The 19,592-nt window shown below is 47.5% G+C and overlaps 1 protein-coding gene across 1 annotated transcript in view; it reads right to left on the minus strand.

Annotated features, from left to right (window-relative positions):
• DTHD1 (death domain containing 1) overlaps positions 1-19,592 on the minus strand; it is a 92,590-nt gene that overhangs the window by 59,315 nt on the left and 13,683 nt on the right. Inside the window, exon 2 of the mRNA XM_089678398.1 lies at positions 3,550-4,129. Within this exon, the coding sequence (XP_089534524.1) occupies positions 3,550-4,129 (580 nt within the window). The remainder of the gene's footprint in view (positions 1-3,549; positions 4,130-19,592) is intronic.

Here is a 19,592-nt window from a genome sequence, read left to right on the forward strand (position 1 = left end):
CACTGCTGGATTGGAACCAGTGATGGAGAACCTCGAGACCACGGAGGGGGAGGAGGAGGTGATCATGATCCAACAGAAGCCAGACCTCTCCACCAACCTCAAAGAGGTCCTTGACAACATCCTACACCAGTACAAACTGGACCAGGACCCTGGTCAAGAAATGGAGGAAAGAGAAGAGTCCTCCCCCCACTCCAGGGGCGGTAAGTACGGCCCCTGCTAACTAGCCCCTTCATCTCCTTTAAGTGATGGCCAAGAGCTCTATCTTTTCCATGAATGTGAGGAACATCAAGGATGCATCTAGGAAGCAGGCATTTGCCTAGGGCAGCAATTTTTAGGGGGGGTGGCACTGCCCTCCAGAAGAAGGGACCTTTTGATCTTGCTGTTGATCTTCTTGACAGCAAGAAGATCGATGTGGTAGAGCATGGGGGAGGGCAGCTGCAGAGTGATGGTCATGTACCTCTCCCTCCAACAGCTAACAAGCCAGGACCAGGGGACAGCCTAGAGCAGGGAGAGGAGAAGTGTCGGAGAGGACAGAGTCTGGAGGAGGTAAGCTGTGTTGTCTTGCGGAGGGGGGAGGGGCGCACCATTTTTGTGTTGCCTAGGGCAGCACAAAATCTAAATACACTACTGCAAACACGGCGAGTTGAGTTGATGCCAAATAGCTCGATTTTGGCCTCATCTGACCACAACACTTTCAACCAGTCCTCCTCTACATCATTCAGATATTCAGTGGCAAACTTCAGATGGGCCTGGACATGTGCTTTCTTGAGCAGAGAAACCTTGCTGGCACTGCAGGATTTCAATCCTTGTCGGCGTAGTGTGTTACCAATTGCTTTCTTGGTGACTGTGATCCCAGCTGCCTGCAGATCATTGACAAGATCATCACGTGTAGTTCTGGGATGATTCCTCACTGTTCTCATGATCATTGACACTCCACAAGATGAGATCTTGCATGATGCACCAAACCTAGGGAGACTGGCAGTTGTTTTGTGTTTCTCCTGTTTGCGAATGATTGCACCAACTGTTGTCACCTTCTCATCAAGCTGCTTGGCGATAGTTTGGTAGCCCAGTCCAGCCTTGTGTAGGTCTACAGTCTGACATCCTTGGACAGCTCTTTGGACTTTGCCATGGTGGAGAGTTTGGAATCTGATTGATTGCTCCTGTGGACAGGTGTCTTTTCTACAGGTAACAAAATGAGATTAGCAGCACTCCCTTTAAGAGACAGCTTCTAATCTCAGCTTGTTACCTGTATGAAAGACACCTGGTAGCCAGAAATCCTGCTGAATGATAGGGGATCAAATACTTATTTTCCTCATGAACATGCAAATCAGTGCATCATTTTTTAGACATGCATTTCTTTTGAATTTTTTGTTGCTATTCTGTCTCTCAGTGTTACAATACACCTACCATTCGATTTTTAGACCGATCATTTCTTTGTGAGTGGGCAAACATTCAAAATTAGCAGGGGATCAAAAACTTATTTTCGTTACTGTACCTATTGATGTATGAATACTTTTAACGTAAGAATACTTGCATGATAGATCTATATAATTTACTTTTAATATAACCTCTAGTAGATAGAAGCACTGTCAGAACAGAAAAGGACAAAATATAAATGTAAATGTAAACCCAGTCACTAAAATCACAAAGTATTAAAGTGACCCAATGGCTAAAGAACATTATATAAACCTATGAAAGAAGACACATGATAGCACAGTGATGTGAAGTGAACACATAAGATTAAATTGCCTTGCCTCTGTATTGGAACCACACTGGGCAAGGCTGCCAGTGAAACCCAACACATATGGTGGGAACAGGCCTTAATGACAGAGGTCAGCAGGTGGATCCAGAAGGCTGACACTCGCAGAAGTGTTGGTTTCCCTTTGGACTTCAGAAGTATATTCACGCCAGAAAATGTTTCATTTTTGGATGCATTCATTAATTGAAGGATTTGCTTCAGATGCATTCGTTAATGGACCCTATTTGTTTCAGAATTTGTTTCGTACCTTCGGTATTTGTTTAATTTCATTCACAATGGCCTGGTTGTTAAGGCGCAGGCAGCTGTCAGCAGAATGCAAACAAAACAAGTGGTGTTTAATCTAAGTTTGTGGCAAGACACTTGTCGAATCACAGGTAAACATGGTAGCGGGGTCAACTGGTGACTTTACTGGCTGACCCCCGTCCCCATGTTTACCTGTCATTTGAAAGCGATGGAACATGGGACTGGTTGTGTTTGGCAGGCAGGGTTTTTTGTTTTTAATTTTGGTTGTGCAGGTCGGTGTTCATCATGATTGACATTGGATTAGGGCACATTTATTTTTGGTGGGTTTAAAAACTGTCTCTGTGTTTTTTTTTTTACTTTTGACATTTTCCTTTGGTTAATGAGTAGGGGTACTACTCATAGAACAGAAAGAGAACATATCTCCATAGTGATGTCCTGATGAAGTCACGAGGTCACGTGACGCAACGCGCTTTTTCTTCATGCAGTACACCTTGCATATTGGATTCTACCTTGATACAAGCTGTATACTGTGCTCATTGGATTCTACCTTGATACAAGCTGTATACTGGGCTCATTGGATTCTACCTGGATATATGTTGGACTCTACTTCATGTAAGCTACATTTATGTGAGTGCACTTCTGGCTTATTTCCTTTATATAACATTAAACAGTAATACACTATGGAGATATGTTCTCTTTCTGTTCTATGGGCATATGATTTATGACATCTATGAGAGTGCTAAAGCTGCCTGCAGACCGGTCACGTGGAATGGTGGCCCTGCAGGGTCATGAAGTAGAGGTGAGAGGCCATTGCAGCCATTCCTTTGGGGATCACATTGAGGGTGTTTTGACATCCACACCGTGCATGAATAGGAAGATCACTGCACCAATTTATGGACTTTTTAATCACCTTATATGTGATGTGTGTTTCACATAGTGTGTTGTTTTGATCCCTTAGCAGGGATTCACATCAGTGTTCGCAACCTTGTGTCCCATCAGGGTACTTGGGGGTCACAATTTATTTATCCCCATGTGGATTGGGGTCACTCTTGTTGTGTGATCACTGATAGGTCTGATTTTTAGACCTTTTATATTTTATCTGTTTTATACACTTTATCACCCATGATTGTTTATTTTTATATAATAGCGCTGCATCATTATATGTATATGTGATTTAGACCTTATGGTATAGGATAGGATGTTAGCTGCTTCTTAATTATCTATATATATTTATATTCGTTTACATAAGAGTGCAGGAGGATCTTCACTCTTTTAATACGTGGCCATTTCAACACACATTACCAAGGCAAGATTGGAGAACCCACCCTGAGAAATGCTACTCAGTTATCACTTATTTCTGGAATACATGCATGTAGACAAAAAGGCACTACAAAATAACTAAAGGAAGTCAGCATTACTGAGATGTGGTATAGGATAAATAAGGGTCAAAATAGTAAAAAAAAAGAATGTATTTTTAAAAAATACATAGGCATTAAGTTAATGTTTAAATCTACTATAATCACTGAACAAAAATGATGTCTACTCACTCTTTGTAGGTCCAGTTGCCAGTGTCTGTTAAGTATTCTGGTGAGAGATTTACAGTTGTCCCATTTAAAGTGATCTCAGTAGCAGATATGCCTATTAGCTCTTCTTTTTTACCTCTATACTCTTGCAAGTGATCTGTTTTGTCATTTAATTCCTGCTTTCTCGCTATATGTTCATCCGTTGTATGCATTTGCTCCTCATGTAATGACATTTTATTATTCTTATCCATCTGTTCCAGTGTTTCGTTGGTTTGTTCTTCACTATCGGATTTATAACAGTGATCATTTGTATCACTTATAACTGTGTTGTCAGTTTCACCCTTTTGGGCATTTAAAAGTGATTCTTTTTTCTCAGATAAATTCGCTTTTAGTTCAACAGATTCAGTGGTACAAATAATCTCTTTATTGTTAATAGGTCCCTTAGTGTCAAGGCTTGTGAACTTGTCTGCCAGATTGCTGTTCTCATCCTCACGCACGGTGTTTTTATTCCGAGTAGTGAGATTTAATTGCTCTTTGGCTTGGTCAAGGTCTTTTGCTGCATTCTTAAGTATTTGGCTGACTTCACAAATATATTTGATGGGTTCTGCAATTACAAAATACATAAACTTTTGTTTTGTTAAGAAACACAAACATCTAATCTATATCTTAAAGGAGTAATTGAAAAAAAAATATACTCATGGAGTGGTTACATAGTTAGACAGTCTAGCTGAAAAAAGACAAAAGTCCATCCAGTTCAACCATTATGCTAAACCATATTATACAGTCATTGCCTACATAAATGGCTTAAAGATACAATTTCTTTTGGAGGTCTTTGCCCACCACTTCTTTAACATCTCTAAGATAGACTAGTTACTAAAGCTTTGCTACTTTAATTTTCTATGCTTTTGCTTAAAATTTTTCTTACATTAGTGACAGAATATCTTAAAGGAGGTAAAGGTCATATACTAGGGAATGCACTCCCTCCAAACCTATGATTTCAGAACTTCCTTACAATGATAGCAAGTCAGTTGGTGTCTCTACATGGACCGTCTGTTTTTTTTCCTTGGCCTGGATGATTAAAAGGGTCCTGAAATTGGGAATCACTGAAAGTTTCTGTGAGTTACTAAGCTCTAGACAATTTTTGGAATCTGGTCCTTTATAAAACATAGTAGAGTGAGTTACCTATACTCATTTAACTAGCTGACAGTAATCCTAAGCCATAATTACAGAGGGAGGAATGATGCAATATTTCTTGGCCTATAAGATCATGAGGTGAGACATTACTTTTCATTCCTTTATTTACTAGCTGTATATTCAAATTACATTTTATAAAGAATAAAGGAGCATTGCTCATAGCCCACATCTCTTTACCTACTGAGCCTCTAACATGCTTATGGGCAAGACTGTACCAACAGCAAGTTGTGTATGACATAAGTATAGCCACTGTTCAGATAATTCAACACACATCTGTGGCTTTTAGTTAGTGTCACCCCTGGCCTTATTTATAGAAATATAGGGAAAAAAGGTTTTGAACTTCTAGGTCTTTTGACAGAAGACAGTGGCATTTCTGCCTCCTGCATTGAGCTTGCCCAATCTTGACCTTTAGCATTCTGTTCAGTTCATATATACCGGTAATTAGGTACTAAAAACTACAATGAGCTTTCTAAGAGCATCTTAAAAAATGTATTGCAGTCTTCTAAGTATGTCATGATTTCTGTTAATTATTAGTAACATTGTTAATTAAAGACATTTCATGCTTGTTTTCTGTAGATATTTAGTGCACTGAAATATCAAACTGGAAACCATTCCACACAGATGGCCAGTCGAGTGAACATGGTACAAAGTACAAATCTATCCTGTACAGCCATCCCAACAAAACATACAATGTTGGCTTCCTAGAAGATTTGAAGGCATCTAAAAGGGTTCTCCTGCTCTTTTTTTTTAAAGCAAAAGTCTTGAGTGGGATCTTAATGTCAAGCACAGGGCATGTGGAGGAGTAAAGACAGAGGAGAAGGTGGTTTCCAAGTGTGTGGAAGAGCATGTACACAGTTTTGTAGATTCCTCAGGGACTTTGCTGGTGAGATGAGAATTCTCTGATAGTTTCTCAGCCTGCATGCCTGCTGTGGCCATGATGAACGTCCCACTCCTTCTGTTGTATTTTTTATGTGTGACATTAGAAAAAACACATGAGGTGTTGACAAATGCAAAGGTGACACGTGTATATGGCAGATTTCTAGAAGCAACGTGTCATACAATTCAGTACACAAAGTAATAGATATCGCAATAAGACCAATGTGTCCCTCATAAATGATACACAGCAGTGAGACAAAGTTGTTTATTTAACAAAATGCAGTTATAAAGGTCACACATGGAGCAAAACATGAAAGGCAGCAGGAGGCCTGTAATACTCAAGCTAGCAATTACAGTGTTGATGTTTGACATGTCTGTTATTTCATAATTATATGTACATATAGGAGTATGTGATTGTACTGTGTCTTCTATACAGGGGGTGGGTAATCCTATGCTACATTTACTATGCTTCTGTTTTGCTTAAATCAGACACAAAAATCACTTTGAGAATTAGCATTAGAGTTTTAAAGTTTAAGCTTTTTTTCTGTAGGCATAGGAGTAGGTGGTGACTGTTGCTTGATATTCTCCTTGGCAAATGCACAAGCACATCACTGACAATTTCCAGACTGAAAATTATGAAAGTGTCAGTTTTACTGCCAAATAGTGAAGACTACAACCACAGCCTGTCAGTCTCATTTGTATGCAAAAATGCAAAATGCTAGTTGGCTGCATATATAAAATGACTGGTTTTGTTTAGTCCATGGGGAATATAAACATTAGTTTATCTGAAAAGACTTTCAGGGTGTGAAGTTCAGCATAAATCTATTTATCGCTTTCTTAGCTTCTAGGGATATAATTAATGAAAGCTTTTTAGTTTAGGATACAAAATATTGCCCATTCTGGTGTTAGGGGAAGATAGTTCACCAAATGCTCTATTGTGTATTTAGTGATGAGTGCTTTATTTTTGGGACAGACCAAAAGGTATGGTTTGCAGAATCATGTCTATTTGAGGCATGTGGGTGATTGTCTGAGTTCTGTAATTTCCCTGTAGAATATCATTGTAAATGTATTCCAAACCATGATGAGTAAGTCAAAAATGTCAGTTGGAAAGTATTGGGTCTATTTAGTAAGACTTGTAAATAGTAAAATCCATAATCTGAGATTATGTCTATAAGGTTCATGTTTAATAACCCCTGGCCCAGATGACATGATCAATAGCAAGCTTAAGAATATCACACCAGTGACTTCTCTTAGTTTCTTTAGTCTTTCATCATGCTGGTCTTCAAACATCATATTTAGCTCTCTACTACAGGCTGGCCACTGCTGATCCATCTACCATGACCTCTATTTCCAGAAACTATGCCTTACTGTGTCATAAATGAATCTTTTCATAAGGAATATTGTACAGTATATTGCAACACCTTTTATGTTTGTGTAGAGCTACATTCTTGAGGGACGCTGAATTTTTGGGTCCCCCTAAGCTCTACACAGCCAGGCAACACACATTTTTCACACTTTCATTCAGAGTCAGTAAACAGTCCATGAGCTTGTTTTTAACAAAGCTAGGGTTAACAATTTGGATGGGGACAGATTAGCATACAGTCTTTGCAATGAGCATCTGATCCCCTTAAATGAACCTCCTCAGACCCCTGAGATGAAAATGTGCTCATCTACTTGGCTTTCTTGAGAGTATCTGAGGGCAAGGGATTCTGAGACACACAAAGAATGTAGTCCCAGGTAAAACAAGTTGGGTATTGCTCTTGACTTCCCTCTCCCTTCTTTGGCCCAGGGGGCGTAGAAGTACTCACACTGTCCTGTTCCTTTAGATTTAAAGGTTGAAGCTGCTTCCAGGCCTTATGCTGGGCTGGCTCCTTCCCTGCTGACAGGCTGTCTTTCCCCAGTAGACTGTGGGACAGTGGAGGTGTCCAGCTTCAGCCTGTAGGCAGACCCCCCTCATCTGGGGTCCCCTTACAGGCTCCATACCAGTAGCACTTCCTCACTCCAACTTCCACCCTACTCCCCTGCTTATTAGGCTCTCTCATATATAAGGGCTGACCTAGGCACCATGCCAGGCCTCCTGCCTGGGGATTGGCCAGATTGTGCCAAGTACGCAGATCAGAGCCTCCTCACCTCCACCCACTGCTTCTAGAAACTTCTCCATGTTTCTAGAGCAGGCGGAGGTATCTGAGAACTGACCTGCAGAGCCCTTCAGCCTTAACCTGAAGTAACCTCACTGACTCACTCCCAGGCTGACTCATACCTAGGCTTCTAGCAAGCCTCTAACTATGCACACAAAAAAACCCTATGTTACACTGCAGGACATTACATTTGTAATGCTTGCAAATGATCTTATTTCCTCAAAACATATTTGATACTTAAAAAAACCCACAAAAACACTGTAAGTACTCCCAGTGGTCATCTGCAATGTAGCAATTCTACTTAGCAGCCACTTATCTCACCCTTCATACTCCCTCTCCACACAAAATACAAAGCAACAGTCTGTGCCTTTGCACTAAGCTTTACATATGGAAAAGCTCATTTACTTTACACCTGTTTATTCAAACAGCAAGAATGCTTTCTTTTCTGTGTCAGAGAGGATGCTAAGGATGATGGTAAGGTCTGCATATGGTGCCACAGAAGCACGTGAAGCCATAGAAAAGAGTAGATTATAACGACCTAGATCACCATGACCCGTAATTAGATAGTATTCCTCCAATGGTAAGTATTAGAGATGAGTGAAGTATTCAAAAATTCGATTCGGCTGATTCGGCGAATTCGTGGAAAAATTTTGATTCGAGTCGAATATATTCGCTGCGAATTTAACTTATAAAAGGGTGTTTCTAGGCTTCAGAGAGCCTTCATATTAGTGCAGAACACTGTACCTTTAATTTAAATGCCCTAGGAGTCTGCTGGGGAAGAGAAATAATACTGACAGTCAGTATGACATGCAGATGAGTGCCGTCGATCTTAGAATCACCGCACACTTCACTCATTTGGGCAGTCACGGGGCCAAAACCAGAGTGTGGAGCCACAGTGTGGCGGTGGAGGCAGCAGCAATGGGAGGCCATACAGCACCCTATGACAAAAATGGAAACCACCAGCAGTGTGAGGAGACCTGAAAGTGGCACATGGCAGAGTGTGGCGATGGAGACAGCAGCAATGGAAGGCCGTACAGGGACCCATGACACACTCTGGACCTGGCAGCAGCATGAGGAGGCGGTACAGGGGCCCATGACAGATTACGGGCCTGGCAGCAGCATGAGGAGTTGGTACGGGGGCCCATGGCAGATTACGGGCCTGGCAGCAGCAATGGGAGGCCGTACAGGGACCCATGACACACTCTGGACCTGGCAGCAGCATGAGGAGGCGGTACAGGGGCGCATGACAGATTACGAGCCTGGCAGCAGCAACTTAGACAGGAGGACGTTCAGCTACTGCACCATCGGGTGCGTGCTCGCAAACTGTTGTCTCTTGGAAACGGATTCCAAGAAAGACTGCTGACGGAATCCGTGAAGAGGAGTAGCAGGAGAAGGAGCATCTGAACGAGCGGAATATGCCAACAAGTGACAACAGGGGCCCATGACAGATTACGGGCTTGGCAGCAGCATGAGGAGTCGGTACGGGGGCCCATGGCAGATTACGGGCCTGGCAGCAGCAATGGGAGGCCCGTAATCTGCCAGCACCCTATGACAAAAAATGGAACACAACAGCAGTGTGAGGAGACCTGAAAGTGGCACATGGCATGAGACACTGTGGACCTGGCAGCAGCATGAGGAGGCGGTATAGGGGCCCATGGCAGATTAGGGGCCTGGCTGCAGCTATGGGAGGCCCGTAATCTGCCAGCACCCTATGACAAAAAATTGAACACACCAGCAGTGTGTGAGGAGACCTGAAAGTGGCACATGGCAGAGTGTGGCGATGGAGACAGCAGCAATGGGAGGCCGTACAGGGACCCATGAGAGACTCTGGACCTGGCAGAAGCATGAGGAGGCGGTATAGGGGCCCATGGCAGATTAGGGGCCTGGCAGCAGCTATGGGAGGCCCGTAATCTGCCAGCACCCTATGTCAAAAAATTGAACACACCAGCAGTGTGAGGAGACCTGAAAGTGGCACATGGCATGAGACACTGTGGACCTGGCAGCAGCATGAGGAGGCGGTACAGGGGCCCATGGCAGATTAGGGGCCTGGCAGCAGCTATGGGAGGCCCGTAATCTGCCAGCACCCTATGACAAAAAATTGAACACACCAGCAGTGTGTGAGGAGACCTGAAAGTGGCACATGGCAGAGTGTGGCGATGGAGACAGCAGCAATGGGAGGCCGTACAGGGACCCATGAGAGACTCTGGACCTGGCAGCAGCATGAGGAGGCGGTATAGGGGCCCATGGCAGATTAGGGGCCTGGCAGCAGCTATGGGAGGCCCGTAATCTGCCAGCACCCTATGTCAAAAAATTGAACACACCAGCAGTGTGAGGAGACCTGAAAGTGGCACATGGCATGAGACACTGTGGACCTGGCAGCAGCATGAGGAGGCGGTACAGGGGCCCATGGCAGATTAGGGGCCTGGCAGCAGCTATGGGAGGCCCGTAATCTGCCAGCACCCTATGACAAAAAATTGAACACACCAGCAGTGTGTGAGGAGACCTGAAAGTGGCACATGGCAGAGTGTGGCGATGGAGACAGCAGCAATGGGACGCCGTACAGGGACCCATGAGAGACTCTGTACCTGGCAGCAGCATGAGGAGGCGGTATAGGGGCCCATGGCAGATTAGGGGCTTGGCAGCAGCTATGGGAGGCCCGTAATCTGCCAGCACCCTATGTCAAAAAATTGAACACACCAGCAGTGTGAGGAGACCTGAAAGTGGCACATGGAATGAGACACTGTGGACCTGGCAGCAGCATGAGGAGGCGGTACAGGGGCCCATGGCAGATTAGGGGCCTGGCAGCAGCTATGGGAGGCCCGTAATCTGCCAGCACCCTATGACAAAAAATTGAACACACCAGCAGTGTGTGAGGAGACCTGAAAGTGGCACATGGCAGAGTGTGGCGATGGAGACAGCAGCAATGGGAGGCCGTACAGGGACCCATGAGAGACTCTGGACCTGGCAGCAGCATGAGGAGGCGGTATAGGGGCCCATGGCAGATTATGGTCCTGGCAGCAGCTATGAGAGGCCCGTAATCTGCCAGCACCCTATGACAAAAAATTGAACACACCAGCAGTGTGTGAGGAGACCTGAAAGTGGCACATGGCAGAGTGTGGCGATGGAGACAGCAGCAATGGGAGGCCGTACAGGGACCCATGAGAGACTCTGGACTTGGCAGCAGCATGAGGAGGCGGTACAGGGGCCAATGGCAGATTAGGGGCCTGGCTGCAGCTATGGGAGGCCCGTAATCTGCCAGCACCCTATGACAAAAAATTGAACACACCAGCAGTGTGTGAGGAGACCTGAAAGTGGCACATGGCAGAGTGTGGCGATGGAGACAGCAGCAATGGGAGGCCGTACAGGGACCCATGAGAGACTCTGGACCTGGCAGCAGCATGAGGAGGCGGTATAGGGGCCCATGGCAGATTAGGGGCTTGGCAGCAGCTATGGGAGGCCCGTAATCTGTCAGCACCCTATGTCAAAAAATTGAACACACCAGCAGTGTGAGGAGACCTGAAAGTGGCACATGGCATGAGACACTGTGGACCTGGCAGCAGCATGAGGAGGCGGTACAGGGGCCCATGGCAGATTAGGGGCCTGGCAGCAGCTATGGGAGGCCCGTAATCTGCCAGCACCCTATGACAAAAAATTGAACACACCAGCAGTGTGTGAGGAGACCTGAAAGTGGCACATGGCAGAGTGTGGCGATGGAGACAGCAGCAATGGGAGGCCGTACAGGGACCCATGAGAGACTCTGGACCTGGCAGCAGCATGAGGAGGTGGTATAGGGGCCCATGGCAGATTAGGGGCCTGGCAGCAGCTATGGGAGGCCCGTAATCTGCCAGCACCCTATGTCAAAAAATTGAACACACCAGCAGTGTGAGGAGACCTGAAAGTGGCACATGGCATGAGACACTGTGGACCTGGCAGCAGCATGAGGAGGCGGTACAGGGGCCCATGGCAGATTAGGGGCCTGGCAGCAGCTATGGGAGGCCCGTAATCTGCCAGCACCCTATGACAAAAAATTGAACACACCAGCAGTGTGTGAGGAGACCTGAAAGTGGCACATGGCAGAGTGTGGCGATGGAGACAGCAGCAATGGGAGGCCGTACAGGGACCCATGAGAGACTCTGGACCTGGCAGCAGCATGAGGAGGCGGTATAGGGGCCCATGGCAGATTAGGGGCCTGGCAGCAGCTATGGGAGGCCCGTAATCTGCCAGCACCCTATGTCAAAAAATTGAACACACCAGCAGTGTGAGGAGACCTGAAGGTGGCACATGGAATGAGACACTGTGGACCTGGCAGCAGCATGAGGAGGCAGTACAGGGGCCCATGGCAGATTAGGGGCCTGGCAGCAGCTATGGGAGGCCCGTAATCTGCCAGCACCCTATGACAAAAAATTGAACACACCAGCAGTGTGTGAGGAGACCTGAAAGTGGCACATGGCAGAGTGTGGCGATGGAGACAGCAGCAATGGGAGGCCGTACAGGGACCCATGAGAGACTCTGGACCTGGCAGCAGCATGAGGAGGCGGTATAGGGGCCCATGGCAGATTATGGTCCTGGCAGCAGCTATGGGAGGCCCGTAATCTGCCAGCACCCTATGACAAAAAATTGAACACACCAGCAGTGTGTGAGGAGACCTGAAAGTGGCACATGGCAGAGTGTGGCGATGGAGACAGCAGCAATGGGAGGCCGTACAGGGACCCATGAGAGACTCTGGACTTGGCAGCAGCATGAGGAGGCGGTACAGGGGCCAATGGCAGATTAGGGGCCTGGCAGCAGCTATGGGAGGCCCGTAATCTGCCAGCACCCTATGACAAAAAATTGAACACACCAGCAGTGTGTGAGGAGACCTGAAAGTGGCACATGGCAGAGTGTGGCGATGGAGACAGCAGCAATGGGAGGCCGTACAGGGACCCATGAGAGACTCTGGACCTGGCAGCAGCATGAGGAGGCGGTATAGGGGCCCATGGCAGATTATGGTCCTGGCAGCAACTATGGGAGGCCCGTAATCTGCCAGCACCCTATGACAAAAAATTTAACACACCAGCAGTGTGTGAGGAGACCTGAAAGTGGCACATGGCAGAGTGTGGCGATGGAGACAGCAGCAATGGGAGGCCGTACAGGGACCCATGAGAGACTCTGGACTTGGCAGCAGCATGAGGAGGCGGTATAGGGGCCCATGGCAGATTAGGGGCCTGGCAGCAGCTATGGGAGGCCCGTAATCTGCCAGCACCCTATGACAAAAAATGGAACACACCAGCAGTGTGAGGAGACCTGAAAGTGGCACATGGCAGGGGCATGATTCATGGCGGATTTAGTCAGTTGTGTCAGGAACTGGTGGTTTGAAATCCAGACTAATCCACGCCTGATTCATTTTCACAAACGTGAGTCTCTCCACACTTTGGGTGGACAGTCGTGTCCTCCGCGGAGTTACAATACCTCCTGCCGCACTAAACACGCGCTCCGATGCCACGCTACTGGCCGGGCATGACAGCCTTTCAAGGGCAAATTCAGCTAGTTGGGGCCAAAGGTCATGTTTCGTTGCCCAGTAGTCAAGGGGATTGTCTACCTCGGTTGGCAGGGTGCTGTCTAAGTAGGCCCAAGCCTGTTGTTTGAGGTCCTGCTCCAGGTCCACCTGATGCTGCTGCTGCTGCGGCTGGTTAGTAGTTTCCTCACTGCGCTGGTGAAGAAAGCTACTCATCATCGACTGCAGACTGAGGCAGCCGCTGCTGGTGGAGCTACCACTGCTTCTACCACCCCACCCCTCCCCTGCTGCCATGGCAGCGGAACGCGAGCGCACAGGGCCCACAGTGTCTGAGGATGGACGTTGGCGCACAAAGGCAGAGACCAACTGACTACATAGGTGGTTTTTATTGTACGTTATTTTGGCCTCCCTCTCAGCAGGTGTGAAAAAGGCCACCATTTTTGAACGGTAGCGAGGGTCCAACAAGGTGGACAGCCAAAAGTCATCCCTCTGTCTGATGGTTATTATTCGGCTGTCGCTACGCAAGCAACCGAGCATGGTATGGGCCATTTGTGCCAAGGAATGCGAGGGACTCCCTGCCTCCATCTCCACAGCATACTGCCACGGTGCGTCTGGGTCCTCTGTCTCCTCCTCCTCCTCCTCTACCAGATGCTCCTGCTCCTCCACTCCTGTCCGCTGAGTGGAAAAACCACCCATTTCACTCAATAATTCCTGAGCACAAATGTCCTCCTCTACCTCCTCCTCTTCTTCCTGTCCTGCCCCACAGGGGTCATGTGGCGTTGAGATCTGTGCGCCACGTCTACCGCACCCTGACCAGCCATTGTTAACAGCATTTGTTCCAGGACGTGCAACAGAGGAATGACGTCGTTCATCCCATAGTCCGGCCGACTCACGAATAGCGTGGCCTCCTCAAAGGGCCTGAGCAAGCGGCAGGTGTCACGCATGAGCTGCCAATGGCTGACATCGAAGTTACACAGGGGAGTACCTTTATCCGCTTGTAACATCAGGAAATCGGTGATGGCCTTTCGCTGTTCGTACAGGCGGTCTAACATGTGTAGGGTTGAATTCCACCTTGTTGCAACGTCGCAGATCAGGCGATGCTGTGGAATTCCGTTCTGCCGCTGCAGCTCAAGGAGGGTGTGCTTTGCGGTGTAGGAATGGCTGAAATGCATGCAAAGTTTACGTGACATTTTAAGGATGGCTTGCAGTGGGATGGTGGATTTTAGGAACCGCTTGACAACCAGATTGAACACGTGAGCCATGCATGGCGCATGGCACAACCTTCCTTGACGCAGAGCAGACACCATGTTCTTTCCGTTGTCGGTCAACATGGTTCCGATTTTCAGTTTGCGCGGAGACAGCCATCTGTCGATTTCTCTGTTCATTACACTGAGAAGTTCCTCCCCTGTGTGACTACGTTCGCCAAGGCATACCAGGTGCAGCACAGCGTGACACCGTTGCGCCCTGCACATGTGATATGCCGGTCAGGTAATGGGACTTGGCACGGGGGTGGCGGCTGAGGACACGGCGGAAGAAGAGGTGGTAGAGGCGGACATCTTTTGTGGACCAAGGACGTGCAAACGTGGAGGCAAAAGCGGCGTGACCTGTCCAAGTTGCTGGTGCGGCTGTGACGGCACCACGTTCACCCAGTGGGCCGTAAATGACATGTACTGTCCCTGACCGTAGTTACAGCTCCACACGTCGGCGCTGCCGTGCACTTTGGCAGAGACCGACATGCTCAAAGACTGGCCCACCATCTCTTCTACATGTGAATGCAGGGCTGGCACTGCCTTTTTGGCGAAGAAATGACGGCTTGGCACTCTCCACCGCGGCGCGGCACAAGCCATCATTTCTCGGAAAGGTGCTGAGTCCACCACTTGGAAAGGGAGGGACTGCAGCACCAGCAACTTGGACAGGAGGACGTTCAGCTTTTGCACCGTCGGGTGCGTGCTCGCAAACTGTTGTCTCTTGGAAACGGATTCCAAGAAAGACTGCTGACGGAATCCGTGAAGAGGAGTAGCAGGAGAAGGAGCATCTGAACGAGCGGAAGATGGCAACGAGCGACAACTCCCCTCAGCAGAGGTGTTGGAGCCTTGACTGGCTGATAGAGGGCGATTGACGTCAGGTGACGGAGCAAGTAACGGAGCGGGTGATGGAGCGGGGGCTGGGGCAGGCAGAACCTCCGTATCTTTATCACGGTTTTCCCAGGCCACCAAATGGCGACGCTGCATATGCTGCCGCAACGCTGTAGTCCCAACATGGGCCCCCTGGCCACGCTTGACTTTCTGGCCACATAGTCGACATACGGCTACGTTTACTTCCTCGGGCGGCTTGACAAAAAATTGCCACACCGCCGAGTAGGAAACTTTGCCCCCGATACTCCTCACTGGCTGACTGCTGCTTCCTCCGTGCACACCGGCACCACTACTGGCCGTGGTGGTAGGCTGCAGTGGAGCTGGTGCTCTACTCCATGGCCGTTTGCCTCCACTGACACTGCTGCGACCCTGCTGCCTCTTGGGCAACCCACCGACTGTTTTGCTCGCTGCCAAGCTGCCACCCTCTTCTCCTGATGATGCGGAAGCAATAGCCTGATGACGACGAGGCTGCCAAGTGTGATCAGCCTCATCATCATCAATTAGGGTCTCCGCCTCACAACTAGCCCCCTCGGCTGCGTGTGGGTCAGGAGACAGACCTGTCTCTAGACCGGCTACCGAGCCACTCTCCTCGCCACTACTTCTTCGCCTGGCTGCTGAAGAGGCGGATGTCTCCCCCCGTTCCTGACCGCCCTCTGTTTGCTCTTCCTCACTGTACAGTGGGGCTGAGCCCACAGCATGCGATACTTCGCTTGGTGAGGGAACACCAAAGGACAGGGGCAGGTAGAGGACACGTGATTTCAGTGGGCTTGCTCCCGGGCCATGCCAACTAACAGTTGTGTCTGACGTACCCACCGACCGTTGGCTGTAGGTGTCAGAGGTGACCTGGGAAGAGGAAGACGACCGAGCCAACCAATCGATGACGGCAGGGTTGTCGGTGGAGACACGACCGCTGGATGACACCGGGAGCACTGGCCTCTGGCTGCGACTAGTGCTGCCTCGACCCCTTCCTCTGCTGCCACGTCTGCTCGCTCCTAAAACATTGCCTCCTCTGCCACTCCTCTGCATGTTGTCTGACATACTCTTTAATTAAACGATTCTGTGTCCCTGAGTAACAATTCTGTGTCTGTCCCTGAGTAACAATTCTGTGTCCCTGAGTAACGTTTCTGTGGCCCTAAATAACAGTTCTGTGGCCCTCAGTAACAATTCTGTGTCCCTCAGTAACAATTCTGTGTCTGTCCCTGAGTAACAATTCTGTGTCCCTCAGTAACAATTCTGTGTCCCTCAGTAACAATTCTGTGTCCCTCAGTAACAATTCTGTGTCTGTCCCTGAGAAACAATTCTGTGTCTGTCCCTGAGTAACAATTCTGTGTCCCTGAGTAACGTTTCTCTGGCCCTAAGTAACAGTTCTGTGGCCCTCAGTAACAATTCTGTGTCCCTCAGTAACAATTATGTGTCTGTCCCTGAGTAACAATTCTGTGTCTGTCCCTGAGTAACAATTCTGTGTCCCTCAGTAACAATTCTGTGTCCCTCAGTAACAATTCTGTGTCCCTCAGTAACAATTCTGTGTCTGTCCCTGAGTAACAATTCTGTGTCCCTCAGTAACAATTCTGTGTCCCTCAGTAACAATTCTGTGTCCCTCAGTAACAATTCTGTGTCCCTCAGTAACAATTCTGTGTCTGTCCCTGAGTAACAATTCTGTGTCTGTCCCTGAGTAACAATTCTGTGTCCCTGAGTAACGTTTCTCTGGCCCTAAGTAACAGTTCTGTGGCCCTCAGTAACAATTCTGTGTCCCTCAGTAACAATTCTGTGTCTGTCCCTGAGTAACAATTCTGTGTCTGTCCCTGAGTAACAATTCTGTGTCCCTCAGTAACAATTCTGTGTCCCTCAGTAACAATTCTGTGTCCCTCAGTAACAATTCTGTGTCCCTGAGTAACAATTCTGTGTCCCTGAGTAACAATTCTGTGTCCCTGAGTAACAATTCTGTGTCCCTCAGTAACAATTCTGTGTCCCTCAGTAACAATTCTGTGTCCCTGAGTAACAATTCTGTGTCCCTGAGTAACAATTCTGTGTCTGTCCCTGAGTAACAATTCTGTGTCCCTAAGTAACGTTTCTGTGGCCCTAAGTAACGATTCTGTGGCCCTAAGTAACGTTTCTGTAGCCCTAAGTAACGTTTCTGTGGCCCTAAGTAACGTTTCTGTGGCCCTAAGTAACAGTTCTGTGGCCCTCAGTAACAGTTCTGTGGCCCTCAGTAACAATTCTGTGTCCCTCAGTAACAATTCTGTGTCTGTCCCTGAGTAACAATTCTGTGTCCCTAAGTAACGTTTCTGTGTCCCTAAGTAACGTTTCTGTGGCCCTAAGTAACGATTCTGTGGCCCTAAGTAACGATTCTGTGGCCCTAAGTAACGTTTCTGTAGCCCTAAGTAACATTTCTGTGGCCCTAAGTAACGTTTCTGTAGCCCTAAGTAACGTTTCTGTGGCCCTAAGTAACGTTTCTGTGGCCCTAAGTAACGGTTCTGTGTCCCTCAGTAACAATTCTGTATCCCTCAGTAACAATTCTGTGTCTGTCCCTGAGTAACAATTCTGTGTCCCTAAGTAACGTTTCTGTGGCCCTAAGTAACGGTTCTGTGGCCCTCAGTAACAATTCTGTGTCCCTCAGTAACAATTCTGTGTCTGTCCCTAAGTAACAATTCTGTGGCCCTAAGTAAAGTTTCTGTGGCCCTAAGTAACGTTTCTGTGGCCCTAAGTAACGATTCTGTGGCCCTAAGTAACGTTTCTGTGGCCCTAAGTAACGTTTCTGTGGCCCTCAGTAACAAATCTGTGTCCCTCAGTAACAATTCTGTGTCTGTCCCTAAGTAACAATTCTGTGGCCGTAAGTAACGTTTCTGTGGCCCTAAGTAACGGTTCTGTGTCCCTCAGTAACAATTCTGTATCCCTCAGTAACAATTCTGTGTCTGTCCCTGAGTAACAATTCTGTGTCCCTAAGTAACGTTTCTGTGGCCTTAACTAACGATTCTGTGGCCCTAAGTAACGTTTCTGTGGCCCTAAGTAACGTTTCTGTGGCCCTCAGTAACAAATCTGTGTCCCTCAGTAACAATTCTGTGTCTGTCCCTAAGTAACAATTCTGTGGCCCTAAGTAACGTTTCTGTGGCCTTAAGTAACGGTTCTGTGGCCCTCAGTAACAATTCTGTGTCCCTCAATAACAATTCTGTGTCTGTCCCTAAGTAACAATTCTGTGGCCCTAAGTAACGTTTCTGTGGCCCTAAGTAACGTTTCTGTGGCCCTAAGTAACGATTCTGTGGCCCTCAGTAACAAATCTGTGTCCCTCAGTAACTATTCTGTGTCTGTCCCTAAGTAACAATTCTGTGGCCCTAAGTAACGTTTCTGTGGCCCTAAGTAACGATTCTGTGGCCCTCAGTAACAATTCTGTATCCCTCAGTAACAATTCTGTCTGTCCCTGAGTAACAATTCTGTGTCCCTAAGTAACGTTTCTGTGGCCCTAACTAACGATTCTGTGGCCCTAAGTAACGTTTCTGTGGCCCTAAGTAACGTTTCTGTGGCCCTAAGTAACGATTCTGTGGCCCTAACTAACGTTTCTGTGTCCCTAAGTAACGTTTCTCTGTCCCTAACTCTCTCCCTGAATACAGCCAGGTCTGCCTCTGTTGAATGACTGGAGGCAAATGGAGAATTCTAAAATGGCCGCCATTTATAGCTCGACCATTACACTGTGCTGGCTGGCTGGCTGCTGATTGGCTAATGCGATCACATGTCATGAATGAATGCATTATGGGTCAGCGCGCCTTGTCTGCGTGCCTTCCCAGACATCCCCGCTCCGTCGCCGCACATGTCGCCGCCATGTTAGGAAAAATTTCGATTCGCGCATCTGAAGTCTGCTTATTTTCGGATTCGACGCGAATCGAAATTTTCCTAATATTCGAAACGAATTCCACTTCGCCTACTTCGATTCGCTCATCTCTAGTAAGTATACTTAGAAATAAAAGAAAAGAAGAAGCCTGAAGCAAAGCAGTCTGATCCATTTTGAATGGGGACTCATGTAAATTTGTTCAGTCAACTCTATACATAAGTGTAAAAAGAGGATCGCTCAACATGCTATTCTTTCATTTCAACACTAGCAACATTTTTTAAAAAATGCTTTAAAATGCTAAAAGAAGAACCCTGTGAAGTGTAAACTGGATGCAACTGTACTTAACCATATAATCAGGGGCGGACTGACCATTCAAGCACTCGGGCACTGCCCGAGGGCCCGGGGTC

This window comes from Staurois parvus, unplaced genomic scaffold (assembly GCF_062004578.1).
Source record: "Staurois parvus isolate SC_StPar_1 unplaced genomic scaffold, SC_StPar_1.0 ptg000204l, whole genome shotgun sequence".
NCBI lineage: Eukaryota > Metazoa > Chordata > Amphibia > Anura > Ranidae > Staurois > Staurois parvus.